The sequence below is a fragment of the Gorilla gorilla genome, chromosome X (genome assembly GCF_029281585.2).
Source record: "Gorilla gorilla gorilla isolate KB3781 chromosome X, NHGRI_mGorGor1-v2.1_pri, whole genome shotgun sequence".
NCBI lineage: Eukaryota > Metazoa > Chordata > Mammalia > Primates > Hominidae > Gorilla > Gorilla gorilla.
This window is the reverse complement of record NC_073247.2, coordinates 131,814,349-131,834,751: the sequence shown is the minus strand read 5'-3', so window position 1 is coordinate 131,834,751 and position 20,403 is coordinate 131,814,349. Positions and strand designations below refer to the sequence as shown.

General features: G+C 42.9%; 2 protein-coding genes across 4 annotated transcripts in view; one reads left to right on the top strand and one right to left on the bottom strand.

The window, feature by feature from the left end:
• Window positions 1-20,403, top strand: part of LOC101149428 (putative uncharacterized protein CXorf42) — a 155,739-nt gene that overhangs the window by 116,142 nt on the left and 19,194 nt on the right. For 2 of the 3 annotated variants that reach the window (XR_010132585.1, XR_008675541.2), the window contains exons 1-2: window positions 13,483-13,688; window positions 19,495-19,648. The gene's annotated coding sequence lies outside the window, so the exon portion shown is untranslated. Of the gene's footprint in view, window positions 1-13,400; window positions 13,689-19,494; window positions 19,674-20,403 lie in introns of those variants that run through there. The other variant, XR_010132584.1, reaches the window with a different exon arrangement.
• On the bottom strand, window positions 1,765-10,464 carry RHOXF1 (Rhox homeobox family member 1). The gene is made up of 4 exons (XM_055376241.2): window positions 10,406-10,464; window positions 8,004-8,445; window positions 5,395-5,440; window positions 1,765-2,016 (listed from the first exon to the last, which is right to left on the bottom strand). The coding sequence occupies exons 2-4, from the start codon at window positions 8,399-8,401 to the stop codon at window positions 1,906-1,908; spliced, it is 555 nt and encodes a 184-aa protein (XP_055232216.1). The 5' UTR covers window positions 8,402-8,445; window positions 10,406-10,464; the 3' UTR covers window positions 1,765-1,905.

The window sequence follows — 20,403 nt, the reverse complement described above, 5'->3', positions numbered from 1 at the left end:
TGAAGTGGGAGCTTCTAGGTCATACGTAGATTCAAAGATTTTCTGATTGGCAATTGGTTGAAAAGTTACATTATTGTCTAAAGACCAAGAATCAATACAAGAGAATGTCTGTGTTAAGATAAGGGGTTGTGGAGACCAAGGTTCCCATTATGCAGAGGAAGCCTCCAGGTAGCTGGCTTCAGAGAGAGTAGATTGTAAATGTTTCTTACTTGAGTTGATTCTCTCCTGGATCAAGAAAAAGGCCTGCACAAGAAAGGGGATTCTCTTGAGAATGTACATTTCCCCCCACAAGAGACAGCTTTGCAGGACTATTTCAAAATATGGCAAAGAAACACATAGGGTAAAATACTTTTGATTTCTTTCAAGCCTTGCTATCTGTCATGTGATGCTATACTAGAGTTAGGCTGGAAATTGGTGTCTTATTGCCACAGAGTATGTTAGTCTTAAGTTCTGTTCTAACGTTAAGACTGGTCAGCTGTACACGAATTCCAAAAAGGAGTAGGGAATAATAAGGCATGTCTGACGCCTACTTCCTGTCATGACCTGAATAAGTTTTTCAGGTTAACTTTGGAATGCCCTTGGCTGAGAGGAGGGATCCATTCAGATAGTCGTGGGGCTTCGAATTTTATTTTTGGTTTACAATAGCATGAACAAAGCAGAGGTCTGACAGCTTTGTTCCAGTGAGTGGTTATTCTGGAACTTTGCTCAGGGTACCATCTTCTTACTCTTCTTTGAGCAGCACTAAATGAAAAGGTCCCCTTTCACCTTGTAATCAGCAGGAAGTGGGATTCTCTCGAAGATGTTGAAGATGACAAAATAAACTTAAAGGATTGTTCATCTGCTTTTGAGCTAGGGAAGGTATAACAGTATGCTTTCTGGGCTGGGGGGAGGGGAGAAAATGGAGAAGAGCCTCTTTTTGGGCTTAATGAAATTTTTGCTTGTGTTTCTTTTGAAGCAGCAGGATCCTTGGGGCAGAATAGCTCCTATTCCCCTGTGTCCCCCACATAAAGGGAGGGCAGTGAACAGAATTTGGAGCATAGTGGAGTGGATCAACGTTCAGCTGCCACCTTCCCATAAATCCTATGAGTAGCCACCTAGGAAGTTTCTCTTTAGAGTCCAGAATTTGGACTGAACTAGTCAGCATAACTGGAACTCAGCTTTATCTGGGAATACACTGTTGTCTCACCAGGAATCTGCTTCACCCCTTCTTGCACATATTTGTGGTCCCTAAAGGGGCAAGGTGGTGAGGATGGCATAATGGCAGGGGTAGGGAGGGGGAGTGGAAAAGGATGTATGGGTCAGTGCAAACTCACAATGATGCTTGGTAAACTTCTGTGATGTGCAGGGCCTATTGTTGATGGCAACTCAGGGATGTCATTTCATGAAAGATCTCCTTGTCATTTTGTTTAAATGGCTTTCTTTTTTTTTTTGATATGGAGTCTCACTCTGTTGCTCAGGCTGAAGTGCAGTGGTGCGATCTTGGCTCACTGCAACCTCTGCCTCCTGGGTTCAGGCCTCCCGCATAGCTGGGATTACTGGTGCCTGCCACCACATCCAGCTAATTTTTTTGTATTTTTGATAGAGACAGGGTTTCACCATCTTGGCTAGGCTGGTCTTGAACTCCTGACCTCCTGATCCACCCGCCTCGGCCTCCCAAAGTGTTAAGATTACAGGTGTGAGCCACTGCACCCGGCCTTAAATGGCTTTTTAAAAACAATTTGCACCGATACCCTACTAACCACAATTGGCACACAAAAACAAATATATTGAGAATTTGCCTCTTTATTGATAACATAAGTTCAGAGGAGATAAGGGTAGCCTGAGCGGCATGGGCAGCCCAGGTGTCAGTGGCACCAGAAAAACCCATCTCCAAACTAGCTCCTGAAGAAGGACGGCATTCTAGGGCTAGTCCACGACGATGTAGACACAGTCGTCTGGGTCAGCACGTAGTTCATTGGCGAGCATTAATTCCCTCTGATGTCGCCTACATCTGGCCCTTTTATTCTTAAACCAAACCTACAATCAGAGGGAAAAGGGGATTGGTTTAGTATATTGAACAGTTAATGTCGTAATAGAAAAACACAGGATGCAACTTTATATGCTATTGAGATTTTAAACTGCATCAGGAAAAGCTATTTCCTCATTGCTAAAATACCTTAGGAAAGTTAACAACATAGCCCGTGGCCCTTCAGCTCACCCTTAGTGAGGACCAGCTTTGTGCCAAGTCCTGGAATAAGCTTATTACTTTGTATTTCTCTTCTCCATTTTATTTATTTATTTATTTATTTATTTATTTTTTGAGACAGGGTCTTGCTGTTTTGCCTGGGCTGGGATCCAGTGGTGCAACCATAGCTCACTGTGACATTGAACTTCTGGGCTCAAGAGATCCTCCCACCTCACCCTCCCAAGTAGCTGGTACTAGAGGTACATGCCACTATGCCCAGCTGTTTTAATTTTTCTGTAGAGACAGGGTCTCGCTATGTTGCCCAGGCTGGTCTTGAGCTCCTGGCCTCAAGTGATCTTCCCACCTTGGTGTCCCAAAGTGTTGGGATTACAAGCGTGAGCCACTGTGCCCAGCCCCAATTTTAATATTCTTTAATGGTTACTTCCAGATATTGGATGCAGTTCTGGCTTATGAGTTGTTCCAGGTCCTTGCTGTTAATTCAATGCCTGGCAACAGGGTAACAAAAGGTGTGCATCTGACAAGTGACCATCAACTATCCAGCTGCCTCCTGCTCCCTCCTCACTAGGGAGAGTTTCATCTTGTTTGTGGGAGAAGTTCGGCATGGTAAAAAGTGGGCCTAATTTCAAATCATTTTCAGGGGATTGTTTAAAAAATCCATCTTTAGTATGTAGTAAATAATAGGAAAGAGCACACTGGAATTTTAGACAGGTTTCCTTCCAGGATGTCTAAGGGATCATTCGTCCTCTGGCAAGAGAGGCCTGGACACTGCCTTGATATTTTAGCCTGTAGCATTAAGGAAAGTTGAAACCAACTCGACCCAAATTAACTGAAACTCTCAAAAATCTTTGCTCACCCAATAGTTTAGGGGAAAGAGGCATACCATTGTCACCAATGCCAAATCTTCGTTCTCCAATCTGCTGCACTCTCCAAACCTTCCTGGGCTCAGGACAAGGTCAGCTCACTCTGTTTTACCTACAGCGCCAGGATCCTGGACTGGAGGTGCTGTAGCCCAGTAAGGCAGGGCCCCCTAGGCCCTGCTACTCAACCAGGAGATCTGAATCCCACCCCCTATTCCTAAGGCAGAAAGGTGGAACCAGCATTTTAGGAAGATGGTTAACATCAATGTGGGGGAAGGGTCACAAATATGGCTCCTCCCTAAATATCTGCCAACAATTAAAAAGCAAACAGACAAAAAAAACCTGTCAGTTAGATGTCACTATCCTCTCAGCAACCTAGTTAACGGAGTTTATATTGTATTTATTACTTTCAAAAGTTCTCAAACTGCAAATTGTAAGTGGCACAAAGGGCCTTCTTTCTCTACCTGACACGTCTTTTTCACTTTCCCATGTAAGGATTTGCAGTATTTCTGCTGCATGAGGCCAGTCTCTAAAAGTCTAAAAGAGCTCATTTTGGGAGCTTTCAAGTGTACCACTGGTCAAATCTCTATAAACATAACCAAAGTGTACAGTGGGTTAACTGGTATGTTCTGATATTAGGTCTGCATTCCCAGTACTGGTTTCATAAACCAGTTGCATTACATCTGCAAAAGCTATGGGGAAACTATGTATTACTTTCTTGGGGGAAATTTATGCTGTATAGTTTGGAGATACATGAGAGCATTCTGTCTCTTCCCTTATTTGTATCTTGTGGCTCATATTCTTTTCAGAGCACTAAGGAGAGAACATTATGTCGACCCAGGGAGGAGAAAAACAACTCACCAAGCCTTGTTTTTCTTTTCCTCTGAGTTTGCCTTACCAGCTGGAGAAAAGTGATCCCAACCTCTTTTCAACTTCTCCAACCCGAACCAGGTGTGATTGTGAGTCCACCCTTTGCCATTAGGATGCCAGCACTCAGTAACCCGCTTTGTTAGTTTGCTTTTTTGGACAACCCACTACCAGATCGGCAGTGCATTTCCCTCACTACACTCACACATGCACTCTGCATAAAAACTAATAATAAGGTCATCCTGATTGTTGTTTTTTCTTTTTTGGGAAAACATCACTTTGATACTATGTATGGTTTTCTTTGGTCTTAAGTGGTCATCACTTGAATCCTATGACCTACAAATTAGTTAACACTGCTTAAAGGAATGAAAAGTATTTGAAATTAACATGGGTGTGAATCTACCCTAAAATGAGGGCCACCTCTCCAAACAAATTCCAGAAAACCCACCTCTTCAAAAAAGTACCACCAAAAAGAAATATAAATCCTTAGATGGATAGAAATTCCTCAAGAGAACAGTCACTTAAACATTTAGTAGTTCCATAATGTTGAATTTGTATAGTACATGCATAGTATGTGCAAAGCCTATTTTGACCATATTTCTCTCTAACCTTTTCACCCTTCTTGGTCAACCGAAATGAATTCAATATTACTCATTTTGTTTGCTTCATTCTTTAGACAATTTTCCAAAGCATACAAACCTTACAAACCTTCCTCAATTTCAAAATAATGTGACTATTTTAGCAATATTTTCAGGTTGACACATCAAAGTATTTTAGAAAATTAAAACTTAGGGCTGCTACTCTCTATACTGCTTTACCAATAACTTAAAAACAAACGAAGAAGGACCAGGGGCTTGGACATATAAGCTATCTTCCCATCAGTCTCAGCTTAAGTATACATTATTTAGTCATGTAATGTGTTCTGTGGGTGAATTACTCCCTCATTCCAATATTTATAAATTCACTCATTTAGCTAAGTGTTTATGCCTGGCCTTAAATAATTTAGTACACTTGAACCCTCTTATAACCCTGCTCCTCCCTGCATTAACTTGAATACTTCTAAGGTAAGACTGAACCCCACCATGACTCTACACAGAAATTGTTCCTAAAAGATACCAGCGTTAGAAGGAGTTGAATTTTATTTATTGGATACATACATATATGTATAATATATATGTGTTTCATATGTATGTATTTGTTTAATTTTGTATACAGATTAGGAGAAGCAGTTTTTGTTTTGTTTTTCCTTTAGGAAATCATATTCCCTAATTGGAATGGGAAAGAGGAAAGAACCATAAGCTGGAGCTTACTTCCTTTTCTACCGACAAGGAACCCAAACTTCAAAACTTATTTGTCAACATAAAAAAGACAATAATAAAAACAACAACTTTAGAATGTTCAGGACAAAGCCTTCAAAGCCTTCAATGCCCTGAAGCAGGTTTTAGAATGGCTGTCCTCTCAAATTGCTTTTTCAAGTGTACTGACCCGCACTTTGTCTTCAGCCACACCCAAGTTTTCGGCAAGTTCCCTTCTGTGGAGAGAAGATCACACATGGTTAGTATTCAAAGTTGTGGACGAAATGAAATATATAGTATCTACTATTTACTTCATGTTTGTTTTACAGTTTATAATCTCCCCTCACACCTCCCCCAAGTATATACTTTTCTCTAATTCCCAGCTCCATGGTTGCTTTAGAAATGGTTTACCCTCATCATGAAATTTAAGGTGATGTTAACAACTCAGTAATCAAGAGAAATACTTTTATTTTTAAATTGAGACAAGGTCTCACTCTGTCTCCTAGGCTGGAGTGCAGTGGCGTGATTTCAGCTCACTGCAACCTCTGCCTCCAGGGTTCAGACGATTCTCGTGCCTCAGCCTCCCGAGTAGCTGCGATTACAGGCACATACCACCATGCCCAGTTGATTTTTGTATTTTTAGTAGAGATGGGGTTTTGCCATGTTGGCCAGGCTGGTCTCGAACTCCTGCCCGTCTCAGCCTCCCAAAGTGCTGGGATTTGGGGCATGAACCACTGCACCCGGCCAAGATGAATAATTTAATGCATTATTATTATTTTTATTATTATTATTTGAGACAGGGTCTCACTGTCGTCTATGTTGGAGTGCAGTGGCAGGATCACTGCTCACTGCAGCCTCCATGTCCTGGGCTCGAGCGATCCTCCTGCCTCAGCCTTCCAAGTGGCTGGGAGTACAGGCACACAGCACCACACCCATCTGGCTAATTTTTTAAGTTATATTTAGAGACGGGGTTTTGCCATGTTGCCCAGGCTGTTCTTGAACTCCTGGACTCAAGCAATCTTCCCACCTTGGCCTCCTAAAAGTGCTGGAATTACAGGCCTGAGCCACCGTGCCTGGCCCTAATGCACTATTTTAATAAATAACAATTAATGCAAAAATCTGTGATGAGGACCAGGCACTGTGGCTCAGGCCTGTAATCCCAGCAGTTTGGGAGGCCGAGGCAGGCAGATTGCTTGAGCCCAGGAGTTTGAGACTAGCCTGGGCAACATGGCGAAACCTTATCTCTACACACAAAAAAAATACAAAAATTAGCCAGGTGTGGTGGCCTGTGCCTGCAGTCCCAGCTACTCAGGGGGCTGACACGGGAGGATGGCTTGAACCCAGGAAGCAAAGGTTGCAGAGAGCTGAAATCGCACTGCTGCACTCCAACCTGGGCCACAGAGAGAGACTCTGCCTCAAGACAAAACAAAAAAACCAGAAAAACAAAAAACCAACCAATCAAACAAAAAAAAAAACTATGATGAACAAATTATCAACATTTTAAATAAAGGAAGGATCTAGCACTGTAGTTGCCTGACAGTACCTCATTCTCCTTACCCCAATTTCAATAAAATTTTATTTATAAAAACAGACCACAGCTGGGTGTGGTGGCTCACTCCTATAATCCCAGCAACTCAGGAGGCTGAGATGGGAGGATTGCTTGGGTGACAGATCCCCCACTCAACAAAAACAACAACAACAACAAAAGCAGGCCATCATCACAGGTAATAAAAGAAAAAATACATAACTTGGACTATATCAAAATTTAAAACTTCTGTATATCAAAAGATACAATGAACAGAGTAAAAAGACAACTCATAGAATGGAAGGAAATATTTGCAAATCACATCTGATAAGGGGTTAATATCCAGAGTATATAAAGAACTCCTACAACCCAATAACCAAAAAAAAAAAAAAAAAAAAAAGAAAGAAAGAAAAAACCACTCAGATTTTAAAATGGATAAAGGACTTAAAGAGACATTTCTCCAAAGAAGATATACGAATGGCCACTAAGCACATGAAAGGATGCACAACATCACTAATCATTAGGGAAAAGCAAATCGAAACTACAATGAAGTATCACCTCACACCCATTAGGATGGTTATGTACAAAACCCCAGAAAATAACAAGTGTTGGTGAGGATGTGGAGAAACTGGAACCCCCATGTACTGTTGGTGTGTATGCACCTGTATCTATAAAATGGAATATTATTTAGCCTTAAAAAGGAAGGAAATTCTAATATATGCTGCGATATGGATGAACCTTGAAGACATTATGCTAAGTGAAATAAGTCAGTGACAAAAATGCAAATACTGTATGATTCTACTTACATGAGATACCTAGAGTAGTCAAAATCATAGAGACATAAAATAGTAGAATGGTGGTTGCCAAGGGCTGGGGAAAGGGGGAAAAGGGGAGTTGCTTAACTGGTATAGAGACTTAGCTTGGCAAGATGAGAAGAATTCTAGAGATCTATTGCACAACAATGTGAACATACTTAACACAACTGAACTCTATACTTAAAAAGTGGTTTGGACGGTAAATTTCATATTTCCGTGTATTTTACCACATCTTTATAAAAGGGAGGCACGGACTAGTTTCCAGGTTTCATTCACATAAACATTGCAATAAAACATTTACCTTGATGCCCAGGAGGTAAATATCCCCCTCCACACCAGCACAAAGGCAGGCAAGGACCCCCAGTGGCTTTTTCCTCATGATTGGGTGGGGCAAGGGAGAGAAAAAGATGCCTCGAAACGAACTTGGAGATCTCGTGGCTCCTGGAGCAGGCCACTTACCTTGTGGGCACATCAGGGTATTGAGTGTGTCGGAAAACACTTTCCAGCTCCTCCACCTGCAACAGCGTGAACTTCGTGCGCCGAATTCGTGGCTGCATGTTCTCGGGCTGTGGAACCTCCATGGCCGCCTGGGCCGGCTCCTCCGGCGGGGGCTGCGGCTGCTGCCTAGGCTCCTGGTTTCCACTGCCGCCCTCGGGGATCACGCCGCCATTGCGGTTCATGCCGTTCTCGTGGTTCACACCGCCCTCAGGGTTCATATTACCCATGAGGCCTGGAGCTCCTTGGCCAACATGGCCTTCGGCGCTTGATGCTGCCCCCAGCTGAGGTGTGGGGCTTATTTTTACCTGGTATACACTCAGGCAGTAGAACACGGTGTCATGGACGAGCGAACGCGCCATGGCTGGAGCGCTGCGCCCCTGCACAAACTCCGTGGCGTCTGCAGCTGGAGTGGGGGTTAGAGGGTGGAGCTAGTTCCTGTTCTCATGCTTGGTATTGGTTACAGTTGCAATGAGTGGGACTTGCTTATGCGCACAAGCAAGAGAGGGAATGGAGAGGAGTGGGGGGATGGGAAGTTGGGGGGTGCGGGTGGGGGTGGGGAGTGGGGGTGTTGCAGGTGGGAGTGGGGGGTTGTGAGTGTGGGGTGGGGTGCAGGTGGGGATGGGGGTGTGGGTGGAGGGTGGGGGGTGCACAGTGAGGGTGGGGGTTGCGGGTGAGGGTAGGGGTTGTGGGTTGGGGTGGGGGTTGCGGGTGGGGGTACATGGTGGGGGTGGGGGTAGCGGGTGGAGATGGGAGGTGTGGGTGGGGGGTGCATGGTGGGGGTAGGGGTTGTGGGTGGGGGTGAGGGGTGTGGTATGGGTCGTGGGTGGGGGTGGCAGTTGAGGGTGGAGTGGGGTGGCCAAAACATAGGGGCAGTGTGGAGAAGAAAAGGACCAATAGGAGGCATATATGTATGCAACATGGGGCCCCAGCTTGCAGCTTTGCTGACTACACCCTACTCGGGCCTAGTTATTACCCTAAGGAAAGCTGATTTGGGAGCTCAGAGGGGAGGTGAGATCTCACGGTGACCATAGGACGCCTTGAGTAAAAGTTTGGAGAATATCTCATGGCCTGACCCTCCATATTTGGCAGCATGCACAGGGCGCGGGCTATTAATTAAGCTGAAATGATTGACTGGAGGCTGCTTGTTCAGAGTTCCAGCAAAGGCACTGAAAGCAGAGCTGCCATGCTCTCTTCAGTGCTGGGATCGGGATCTTGGAGATGGGCATGCAGAGCATTCTGGGTGGTAAGATGTACTCTGCAAGAAATCTAACGCACCCTTTGAGAAAGTCAACACAGAATAAACACGAGGCTGAATCTGTTAGCCTGAGACTGAATATCTTTGGCTATGCAAGAGAAACCTGTACTCATGGCAAAATGGAGTGCTATAAGGACAAGCAAAAAATAAATAAATAAATAAAATCGGGGATGGTATAGGAAGAGTACCAGTAAGGGCATACCTGCCAAAAATCTCCAATCTTGGGATGGAGATTTGGGATCTATGGATATGCAGCTTACTGGATGTGGGGCCACTTCTGCTCCACAGAGCCTTGTAACTACACAGCCTTCCTACCACTGACCCCAATAAGCCCAATTACGAAGAAAAACCCTGAAGAGCCTGGTGCAGTGGCTTCTGCACTAGTCCCAGCTACTCGGGAGGCTGAGATGGGAGGATCACTTGAACCCAGGAGTTTGAGGCTGTGGTGAGCTAGAATCACATGGCAGCACTCCAGCCTGGGCAACAGACAGAGGCCCCTTTTCTTTAAAATAAATAATAAAATAAGAAATAAAATGAAAAAGAAAGAAAGGAAAGCGCTAAGAGAGTCTGTCATGAGGAAGGGCATGGAGATGTCTTCTGAGGGTGGACAACTCATGAATCCTTAATTTTTCTAGAGTTTGTGTGTGTGCTCTTAAGTGATGTTATATACTTTATTTTGTTTTTTAAAAATATTTTTAAAAATTGTATTTTTAAATGTTCTTTTAAAAACTTTCTGTATCTATTTATATCTATTGGTTATTTGAGGTTTTTTGGCAGCATATATAAATATGCAGACCCTTTGAGTCTGTAGCCTACCAAGAGAGATAGCTCTCGTCTTCATGGTGATTCTGAGCATGGAAAGGCCCTTGCACTTGGCAGCATGACAAGGACTAAGCCACTCGCTCCATTAATTGACTGCCATCCACTGGGCTAAGTGAGATCCTTGCGTTCTATCCCTAGTGAGAGAAGAGAGAGGAAGAAGAAGAAAAATAGAAAGATAATAAGAAAATAGAAAAAGAAATGAATAAATGTACATTGTGGGGAGCAGGAAAGGACTACCAGTAATGGGAGGCATCAGCTAGGAGCACAGATCCGAAGCATGACTCACTGTGTGTCCTGGGACACTGGATGAATCTATCTGGTTCTCAGCTTCCTCACCTATAAAATGGAGATAACAACAGTGTCTCGATCATAGGGTTTTCATGAGAGTTCAATGAGGCAAGGCATACATGTAACTGAACACAGCTCCGACTGCTCACCAGTTGCAAAGTCCAGTGAACAAGAACGACGTCTGGTAGAAAGAAAGTGGCTTTATTCCAGAGCTAGTTGAGGGGAAGTAGTACAGGCTGCCTTGAGGAAGCCACTAAAGCCTTTGGGGCAGAAGGCAGGAGCTTTGAAAGTGGGGCTTGGCGTGAATGGCATGCAGGGGAGAGGGCGATGAAGTGTAGAGTCTATGTGACTTGCTTCGGATGTCTTATCTATCAGGTGGTGTGGCTGGCACCCTCACGGGCAGAGCTAGGTTGTAAGTTGAGGCAATCTCAATTTGTCTCCTGGTAGGAGAGAGTTCTGGAGGTTCCTGGTTTGCTTTAAGGTTCGGTCTCTGTAACTTCTAAGTAAACATGTAGTTAGATAAGCTTGCTGTGTAGGGAGTGTCTGGTGGAGAGAAGGTAAAGTTTATAATTGCATTCCCAAAGAGCTAAGTAGGAGGTGTGAGGAAAAGAAAAAGGAAAAAATAATTCATTTGATTCTTTAAAAAAGAGGTACTTGGTTACATATAGACTGTTTTATTCTTTTTCTTCAACTCCAAATAGTCAATTTATCAGCAAATCCTGTTGACTCCGCCTCAGAAACACATTCCCAAACCTTTAATTTTTTTTCTCTGACATGCTTAAGATAATCACTATCATCTTAAACCTGGGATATTGCATTAGTGTCCTGTCTCCCTGCTTTCACCTTTTTTCTCCTATAAACATTCTCCACCCAGCAGCCAGAGTGATCTGATGATGAAAATGTGAATTACACCATGGTGCCCCTGCTTATCACCTTCATACTGCTTGTTCTTGGGTTGGGTCCAGAGTAGGTACTTAATACGTGGTAATGCTTATTACATTATTATTTGCTCTGGTATCTAGGAATAAGACATATTAGGCCAAGGAAGAAAATCTATCTGCTGAGTGAAAGACACACTCTCCTGGCACATTTCCTGGCCCAGGGCTCATACATGCAGCAACCAACATAGGCTTATTGATGGAAGCACATATAGGTACATAGAAACATGGTACATGTATTGTTTTCACAAGAAGATGCTCTATCTTTATTACATGCTGCCAGAGGAGAACAATCACTCTCTCTCTTTCCCTTGTGAATAAAAAAATATGAAAGTGAGTCAAGTAGGAAATGTGAGGCTGCATGGTCATTTGTGAAATTGTATAATTAAGCACCTCAATTAATCCTCAAAACACCTCTATGAATTAGGTATGATTGTTATCTCCATTTAAAAAATTATTAAACCAAGGCAAAATGAGAATAAACTGCTCACCAGATTAGCCAGCTAGCAAGTAGTGAGTGAAGCCATGATTCAGATACCTAGTCTGGTTCTAGGGTAACTGCTCACATAAATCTGTTACATCAGGCCGTGATTTGTGGCTATTTTTGCTTAGGATGAGGGTTCCATTAGGTACTTAAGGTTTTCAAGAGTGAATCAAAAATTAAAAATTAAATTATATTTAAAGTAAAACATTTAAGTAAGTACTAGCTTTTCTGGTGCCCACATAGGGCAACAACACTCACCTAAGATGCCTATGAGTGACTGAAGGTGAGAAAACACCGGGGTACACTGTGGAAATCTGAGATGTGGAAGAACATCAAGCTGTCACAGACGTCCCAGCTAGTCTGCTGCACTCCATGATTAAAACTCTTACATGTCTCTCATGCAGCATTTGATCCAAGGCTAAAAATTGATCATGAACTGATTAGTTAAGAGAAGGAGAGGGGGCCAGACTCCAACAAAAGTCAGATTTTGGTTGAAGTCAGAGAGAGGTTGTGAGATTGCCATCCCTTGACATCTTTTTAAAAGTGAATTGTTTGATCACCTTTTTTTTAAGCTGATTTCTTAGCCATCTTGCAGAAATATGAGGCAGGGGCACTTATCCATTAGGTACAGTAGGTAAGGTACCTAAGCCCAATGACACCCTTAGCAGCCCATGAAAATGGTTTAGTTTCTTTCATAAAATGGTGCTGAAGATAATGATAGTTGCAAAGGGAAAAATACGGTAGACCAATATCATAGTATGATACCAAGCATAGGGCCTATTATTGGAAGCTATTTCCAGTGCTCAGGATATTAACATCTCCTGGAGCGTCTGCAAAACACATCTTGAAGGGAGAACCATAGTCCTCAATTTGGCCTGCCTCTTTTATTTGACAATAAAGTTTTATTTATTTCTGAGCATAAGATTGGGATTTTATTTCTAGAAAAAGGGAGAAAAGGTGGAAGGAGGAGGAGGCAGGGAAAAGTGGAAACTTGCCCAGGCCCATAGCAGGAGCCCAACACAGGGAACACTTAAGCTTGTGTAGAGTACTTGTAACCAGAAGCCCGGAGGTGGAGCACAGCAGAGGATGCAATGTGCCACTGTCGCGGCCAGAGCCCATGCAGTGTAAACATTAACATTCTTGGATGCACTAAGCACTGGGCTGCGGTCTACACTTGCATTCTGAGGTGGTGGAGTCATGGCTAAAATTTTGGAGTACTTGGACTTTTCTCAAGAAGCGTTGCACTTCTTGTCCGGACCGGGGATTACCGCAGATCGCAGTCCAGAGTTTGCGGAGGCGCACCGTTTCATCAACAGCAGGGACTGAAACTTCAGCCCAGGAGAAGCCAAGATGGCACCGTTATCGCACCCTGGGAATCGAGGACCCGGAAGAACTTAATGGTCAGTGCCTGGATGGTGACAGGTGCTCCAGTGAACTCAGGCAAACTACCTTTTCCTGCGACAGCCGATTATCTTTGTGCAGCTTTCAGTTTGCGGCCCCTAACCTCCTCCAGCCCATAAACTCAGGCCTCCAGTGTTCTGATCTTTCTCTTTGCCTTTCCGCCTTTCCAGATGCGATTCCTCCCGTGATCTCAGTGATTGTATCAGGCGAAAACGAGGAGGGCAAAATACCGTCCAAATGTAAACAAGGAGCAGCCGCACCAGCAGCACCAGCAGAATGCCGCGGTAGTGCGGCAGGCCCTGGCCCCATGGACAAAGAGAAACTCGTCAGTGGCAGTGGCCACGAACTCAGAAAGCCTGAGGACAGTCAGCAGCTCCTCTGGCTCTTCACTTTCACACTGGTGCAACTACAGGAGCTGAAGAATATTTTTCAACTTGTTCCATACCCGGACGTGTTAGGTAAGTGGCATGCTCAGGCGGCACCGACTTTTCACGGAGCAGGGGCTGGGCTCAGGGCTTATTCTCTTTCCCCAGGCCCCTTCTAAACCTTTCTGAGCCAAAAGCTACCTAGGGGTTTCAAGGCTGCTGGGGCCTGTTTGCCCTTGGGCTTCAGGGTGGAGGCAATGCCTCTTGGACACCAAGGTAAATATTTTCAAGCAACATTTAAATGAATCAAGTGGGGAAACTTTGGCCTGATAACTAGGTTTGTATAAGTAGAATTTGATTGGAACAAGAACCATGATCAGGGTGAGGAGAGTAAGCCATGGTCGTGCAAGTGGATGGGCAAACTCTGGTTTTATGTAAATATTTGATAATTTGCTCATAATATTTTTGATTTTTCAGAGTAGTGCAAAAAGTGTTATTTTTCTGGAATCCTGAGTTTTTTGTGCCCCCTTACATTCACTATGGGGGAAAATCATTCCTAAAGAAAGCCTCAATCTGGATATTACAAAATAGTGTACTCGGGGAGAGGTGTTGGGAGATAAGTATTTAAAAGCAAGCTTGAAATGAACAACATAAATTTTGTTTCATCCACAACTCTAAATACTGAATCTTTGTGGTTTTCTCTCACCAGAAAGGGACTTGTAAGATGCATGAGCATGACTGAAACCAGTGTGCAGGTCACTATACCTGAAAAAACTTATTTGGCAGGGCAGCCATTCTACAACCTGCTTCAAGAGGTAGATACCATTGCCCTAGATATTCTGAAGTTGGTGTGTTTTTGTTGCCTTTTCCAGGTTTGGGAAATAAGTTCAAACTGTGAGTTTTTGCGAATAGAAAATGGGATAAGAAAACCTCAGCTTATGGAAATTTCCCATTATCAGAGCATACACGATTTCAAAAAAGGCCAAAGAAAGTAGAACCAAACTACTTTTCTAGTTCCTATATATTAATACAATTAAATATGTATGTGAATAATATCAGTATGAAGTATCTAAATATGTTATATTGTATATAAATATAAATAAATAATATGCAGTATATGTGTTTGTATGTGTGTATATATATACACACAAATACATATGTGTATATATATTAGGGAGGACATCTATGTGAAGATTATCGATAAGATGGGAATAAAAGCATTGTCTATGCCATAGAATTGAGAAGAGGAATAAATGACAATATATGTAAGTACCTAGCACAATACCTAGTCACAGAGTAAGACCTCAGAAATATTTGTTACTATTACTCTGTAATATATCCTCTCACCACAGTATAACCCATGGCATGTGTGACATAACAGAAGAAGCCTGGTTAGGAGTCACACATTTGGTTCTTTTGGAGATACACACTGAAATATTTACTGATGAAATGATGTGACGTCTAGATGTGCATCACAAAAATCCAGGGGGAGATCCAAGTGTGTTTGAGAATTGGTTAGGGTATTCATGAAACAAGGTTGTCTATGATCATTGTTGAAACTGGGTAATGGGTACAAATAGGAGGGTTCATCTTTACCATTCTCTCTGCTTTTGTATATGTCTGACAGTTTGCATAATAGAAAAATTGTAATAATCAGAGTTGTAAATTCAAATGTTGACAAGGCCAGACAGGTAACATAAAAGAGAGAAGCAAGCAGGGTAGGGACTGTGGCAAACTGGGAAAGAATATGTCTCTTCCAAAGGGGCAGCCAGTATTCAGCTCCAGCTTAGTGTTGCTGGCTGGCAATGTTGGGCCAGGACTGCCAGATTTTTCAGTTTTTCAAGATTGGCCACAAATTATAACGTTGATATGAAACCTTCAGTTCTTTAAATGTTGGTAACTAACTGAAATATGTTTTATTGAAAAGTATGCTGGCCATCTAAATCAGGTCTGCAGAACAGACTCAGGCTGGAGCTGCTAGTTTGTAAACTCTGCCTAAGAAGCCAATTTTAAGCAATTTTCATTCTCTGGAGCAGTAGAATATAATTGACAGCGTTTCTAAAGCCAACAATCCAAGAATGCCATTGTGCTGTCCTGCTGTTCCTTATTATAAGTCCCGTGCCCGTATATGCTTTGCTCTCTGCCTTCCATCCCTACCTGAAGTTTCTCTAACTTTATCTTTCATTCTCTTTACTTGGTTCTGATCTTAAGGTTCAGAGCACTGATGACCAAGACTTCGCAAGTGTCCAAGAGAGGAGACCTCACAGTAATGAATTAGGCACCAGCTCACCTGATCTTTCTCTCTGGTACATTGTGCAGCTGTTCTTAACAATATGCAGGTCCTTTGGACAGTTTTCAGAAATATTATGCCTCAAGGGGGCAAGGCACCAGGCTGGAAGGGCAGGGCACCCTTGAGAAGAAAAAGGGAATTTTATAAAACTAGTATCAATTTGTGATCAAGTAGAACTTCCTGAAGTTCAGCAGTTCTTTCAATCTCCCTTTTTTCTTTTTCTTCTCTTATATTGAAGTAAAATTTAAAATTTAATACTTTTTATTTTTTAAAAGCATGTATGGCATCATTTCAGTCTTATTAAATTCTCTCTGCATCCATTCACCCATCCTTCTTTTTGTGTGTGTGTGTAGTGGTCTCTGTGAGAGGGTTCATTAATGCCAATCCTGATCATTTCTTCCTCAAGAGATGTCAGTAGATTTGTTTTTTTTTTGCTTTGGACTTTTATGAATTGATTGAATTTTTATGCCAATTATTTTTAAAGTATTACATAGAAGAACAAATTGACAGAAAAATTTAAATGCAATCAAATCTTGTTGATTTTGAAGTATAGGAAATAATCTTTTTTATTATACTTTAAGTTGTAGGGTACATGTGCACAATGTGCAGGTTTGTTACATATGTATACATGTGCCATGTTGGTGTGCTGCACCCATAAACTCGTCATTTAACTTAGGTATACCTCCTAATGCTATCCCTCCCCCCTCTCCCCACCCCACAACAGGCCCCGGTGTGTGATGTTCCCCTTCTGCGTTGTCAGGTAAACTGCAGGACACTCACTTGTATTTGAATTTCAAATAAACAACAAATATTTTTGTATAAAGTATGTCCCAAATATTGCATGAGACACAGTTATCTAAAAATATTTGTTGTTTATCAGTAGTTTGACTCAGCACTCCGTATTTTTATTGCAACTCTCATATAAACATGTTGTCATTTTCATAGGAAATGCTTTAAATACTTTGTCCTTTTTTTCTCATCCATTCATCCCATTTATATTTTTCTTTTAATTTAGGAGAGATTAAGGAAAACATTAGGTACTTTGATTTGAGCCATCCCTATAATTATACACATGCATATGTTATATACACTCATATATATATTATCTATATACAGATATACGTGACAGTGTGCTCTATATAATACCTGATGTAAACACACGCGAAACACAAACTGAACTGACTGTATTGTTGAAACAGCTGCTCAGTGAAATACGTCTTGTGACCTGTGGTCCTTCTGAAACCGACCCAACAGTTCTATAGACCAGTGGTCCCCAGCCTTATCAGCACCAGGGACTGGTTTCGTGGAAGACAATTTTTCCATGGACTTGGCGGGCGGGGCAATGGTTTTGGGATGAAACTGTTCCACCTCAGATCGTCAGGCATTAGTTAGATTCTCATAAGGAGCACGCAACCTAGATCCCTCGCATGTGCAGTTTACAGTAGGGTTCGCTCTCCTATGACAATAAAACGCCACCGCTGATCCAACAGGAGGCAGAGCTCAGGCGGTAGTGCTCGTTCACCTACCACTCACCTCCTGCTGTGCAGCCCATTTACTAACAGGCAACAGACCAGTACTGCTCTGTGGCCCAGGGGTTGGGGACCCCTGCCATGGACTGTTCATTTTGATAAAAATAGAAATGGACCCTTCTGGTGTTAAAGTTTGAACCTTACATTTGTTTTATCTGAGTTCCTTCCTCAGGAAGCAACCTTCAGGCCTCTCAAAAAAAAGGGATCAAAGAACTGAAACTCACCAGATCACCACATCCAGACAGTGAGACACTAGACCCCTCTTTCATCTTGATTGCTTCCTTGCCCCTCCCTAGTTCCTGTTTTCTTATACATTGTTAAATTTCTTCCCTGCTATATAAACCCCTAGTTTTAGTGGGTTCGGGGGATGGATTTGAGACTGAGCTTCCATCTCAGCTGCAGCATCCGATTATAGCCTTTTTCCTTGGCAATACTCACTGTCTCTGTGATTGGCTTTCTGTGCAGTGAGCAGCAGGACTTAGACGGTAGCCTTGGTGTTTTGGTAACACTTTCTTCAGTCATTTAGGAATGAGGCAGAGAAAGGACAAGGTCTCCTGTTTAGCTTAGACTTGAATGTCATGTGGAACTGGAAGGAGACAGGGACCCAGTTGCCCTACTGGCTTTTTTCTTTATCCCCTTATCCCACAGCAGCAGTGAGGTATCTGGGAGTCCTTGGGCTCTGGACGAAATGTCAAAGTTGTTGGAAAAGCCCCAAGCCCAGCAAATCTGCCCACTCCCTGCAGGACTGCTGCTTTCACTTTCACTCTTGCCCATGGCCTAGGGACTGGAATGGCCTCAGCCATCAGCTGGGTGGCCTCTGCCAAAGCTCTTGAAACCAGTCCTACCGCTCACACTAGTGGTCGTGCTTTCTAGGGTGGCCCTCTGCCCAGCATGGCATCCCCTTAGCTTCTGTCTTCTGGTCCGCCAATTATGGCAGCTACCCACACCCCTATGGGTATGACAAGCTGTGGCCTAGCCTCCTCAATAAGGAGAGGGAGGAGAGCCTGTGGCAGAAGTGAGTGAGCTCACCTGCCTGCAGAGTCCCTGACATCTTACTTCTGTCTATTCACATTTCCTCTCTGCCTGCCTTGTGTTTTCACCCTTTCAATCCATACAGCTGATGGATCCCTTATGCATCCTACCTACTCCCTTACGTTCTTACTCTTCATCATGTCCCTTCATAAGTTGCCCTGGTCTCCTTCTTCTCCCTTTCACCTTCTGCTGGAGCACACATAGCCAAACACCTCATACTCACTGGAATTTCCTTGTCTTGTGTTATCATTAAAGAAAATTATATATAATATATATGTTATATATTATATATGTTAATATATAACATATATTGTATATAATATATATATTATGTAATAAAAATTGTATTTTTTAGTGATGAAGTCTCGCTACCTTGCCCAAGCTGGTCTGGAACTCCTGCCCTCAAGCGATCTTCTCACCTCAGCCTCCCAAGTAGCTGGGATTAGAGAGCATGTTTTTATTCCCCACTACACTGAGCTCCTGGAAGGAAGGAGCTCTGTTTTATTCATCCCAGAATTCTAGTGCTGACAAAGATTCTCTTATTGACCGAATTTTACTCAGGTTCCCTTGAGCTCTTTTTCAACTAGGCCTGGATTTTTGGATTTCTGAGTTTGTCTCTGCATTGTCCGATTTCAGCAAGGAAATTGCTAAGTCCTGCTAAGTCTATTTAGTCATCCCCTATATCCAAGCACTCTCAATATCTAATCTGGTTCCTCATCCTCCACCATCTCCCAGGTGATGTTTGATCGCCCTGGTGCCTTCAGCAAAAATAACGTTAGGTCGGTTTGGCCCAAATCTTCCATTATGCCTGATGTTTCCTCTTAGTTAATTTCCATCCATTGACTCCCACCTTGTTCCTTGGCTCTAAATTCCCACTTGCCCACATTGTATTTTAGCTGATCTCAATCTATCTCCCCCATTGAAAGATGCCATTGCAGTGATTCCTATACTTATCTTGATATTTCCCCCTTGAACACAGTCTTTCTCACCATCTTTAACAAGTGTCATTTAAAAAAATTGAACAGTAATGATGCTGTGACTTTTATAGGATCAGATTCATCATTGGACTCCTGGACCTATCACTGCGGACCTCAAATGTGCACCTTTTAAGCCCTTTCCTTCACTCCTGACTGATTGATTTGGGATCCACTGCTAAGTCAGACTTTTGAACCATTGTTCCAGGCAAACTTCTGTTAAAGCTGGTAAGGACTGATTTGATTCTTAAGATTCTGAGTATACTCTCTGAAGCAGGTTAGAGTCCCAGGCTTGTTTTGAAAGGTATCTCCTAGGCTGGATGGTTTCCTTCCTGGATCTCTGTCTTGAGTGGGGATTATTCTCTGGCTCCCTGGGCTGAAAGCTTTTCTTTCTGGCTTTCTATTTTGAGTGGGAATTATTCATTGATTCTTTGGGCTGGAAAATTTTTTTTTTGAGACAGGGTCTTCCTTTGTTGCCCAGGCTGGAGCGCAGTGGTGTGATCATGGCTCACTGCAGCCTCAACCTCCCAGGCTCAAGCAATCCTCCCACCTCAGCACCCCTGAGTAGCTGGGAGTACAGGCACACGCCACTGTGCCCGGCTAATTTTAATTTTTTTTTTTTTTTTTGTAGAGACAGAGTCTCACTATGTTGCCCAGGCTGGAAATTTTTTTCCTTGTTACTTTGTGAGGCCTCTCTGTTCTATTTGATCCTGTTTTTCCCACAGGAACTTCTGAGTCAACTGAAACACCATTCTTGAATTCCTACTGACTATATGCTCCACCTACACTGTCCAACTCCTTCTTGTTGACATGGTTTTGCTGAGGATAATTTGGAACTTCACTGGTCTTTTTGGGAAACTTATCATCTCCCCAAACTGGTGTCTCTAAGACTTCTCTCTTCCCACTGGTTTCTCTCCTCCTTCCTCCTCTTACTGTAACCAAACGCAGGCTAAGCTGCTCATTGCTTGCAAAATTGAATAACA

Bases quoted from the DNA above. Each gene is read 5' to 3' on its own strand.
- RHOXF1 (XM_055376241.2), bottom strand. From the start codon at position 8,401: ATGGCGCGTTCGCTCGTCCATGACACCGTGTTCTACTGCCTGAGTGTA. The intron at 5,441-8,003 runs GTAAGTGGCCTG...TTCTCTCCACAG, and splicing joins TACCCTGATGTGCCCACAAG to AAGGGAACTTGCCGAAAACT. The intron at 2,017-5,394 runs GTCAGTACACTT...CTCTGATTGTAG, and splicing joins TGGCTGAAGACAAAGTGCGG to GTTTGGTTTAAGAATAAAAG.